The sequence below is a fragment of the Phytophthora parasitica genome (genome assembly GCF_000247585.1).
Source record: "Phytophthora parasitica INRA-310 unplaced genomic scaffold supercont2.49, whole genome shotgun sequence".
NCBI lineage: Eukaryota > Oomycota > Peronosporomycetes > Peronosporales > Peronosporaceae > Phytophthora > Phytophthora nicotianae.
Window position 1 is genome coordinate 246,983 of NW_008649035.1, and position 848 is coordinate 247,830.

Sequence of the window (848 nt, forward strand, 5' to 3'; positions counted from 1 at the left end):
GGTATGGAGAACTATATCTCCGTGAATGGTGTACCCATCGTGGAGAACACAAAGCTGTTGAAAACGCTTCTCCGTCATGACCTGCAGTTCGAGGGCTTGATGGTGACGGACTATGGGGAGATCAACGCTCTGCAGAACTTCCACCGTACGGCGCGTACTGAGAACGAAGCCACCAAGTTCTCGCTTGAGCGTACGTCGATCGATATGAGTATGGTGGCCTCGGATTTGTCCTTCACTAACGGCACGAACAAGTTGCTGGAGGAAGATCCAGAAATCTTGGATCGCCTGAAAGAGTCTGTACGCCGCGTCATCAAGCTCAAGCTCAAGCTTGGTTTATACGATAACCCGATGTCTGGTGAGGAATATCTCGACATGGTCGGTAACGATGACGATGTGGCTGCCGCTCTGGATGGTGCCCGTGAATCGATTGTACTGCTACAGAACAACGACAGCACATTGCCCCTTGCGAAGGACGCGTCAGTCTTCCTGACTGGTCCCATCGCTCACGACATGGAACGCCAGTGTGGTGGCTGGACTCTGCAAGTGCAAGGTGTGTCCGGTAACGATATGTTCTCGCACGGAGTGTCGGTCAAGCAAGGTCTGGAGGCGATTGCCGGTAATGGCTCGATCACTTACTTTAACGGTTTGAACATCACCGGCAACTACCCGGACAGCGACTTGGCTATTGCCAAACAGTACGCAGCTAAGGCGGAGTACACGGTTGCTGTCATTGGTGAGGAGGTCTACGAGGAGAAGACAGGTGACATTAACGATCTGACTTTACCTCTCGGTCAGATTCAGTACGTTAAGGAGCTCGCGTCGACTGGTACTAAGGTCATCGTGGTCCT

At 52.5% G+C, this 848-nt stretch overlaps 1 protein-coding gene across 1 annotated transcript in view; it reads left to right on the forward strand.

The window, feature by feature from the left end:
* Window positions 1-833, forward strand: part of PPTG_23741 (hypothetical protein) — a gene marked incomplete at both ends in the record, with an annotated part of 2,200 nt that extends 1,367 nt beyond the window's left edge. The window contains 2 exons of the mRNA XM_008912707.1: window positions 10-733; window positions 811-833. Of these exons, the coding sequence (XP_008910955.1) occupies window positions 10-733; window positions 811-833 (747 nt within the window). The remainder of the gene's footprint in view (window positions 1-9; window positions 734-810) is intronic.
* Window positions 834-848: the final 15 nt, after the last annotated feature.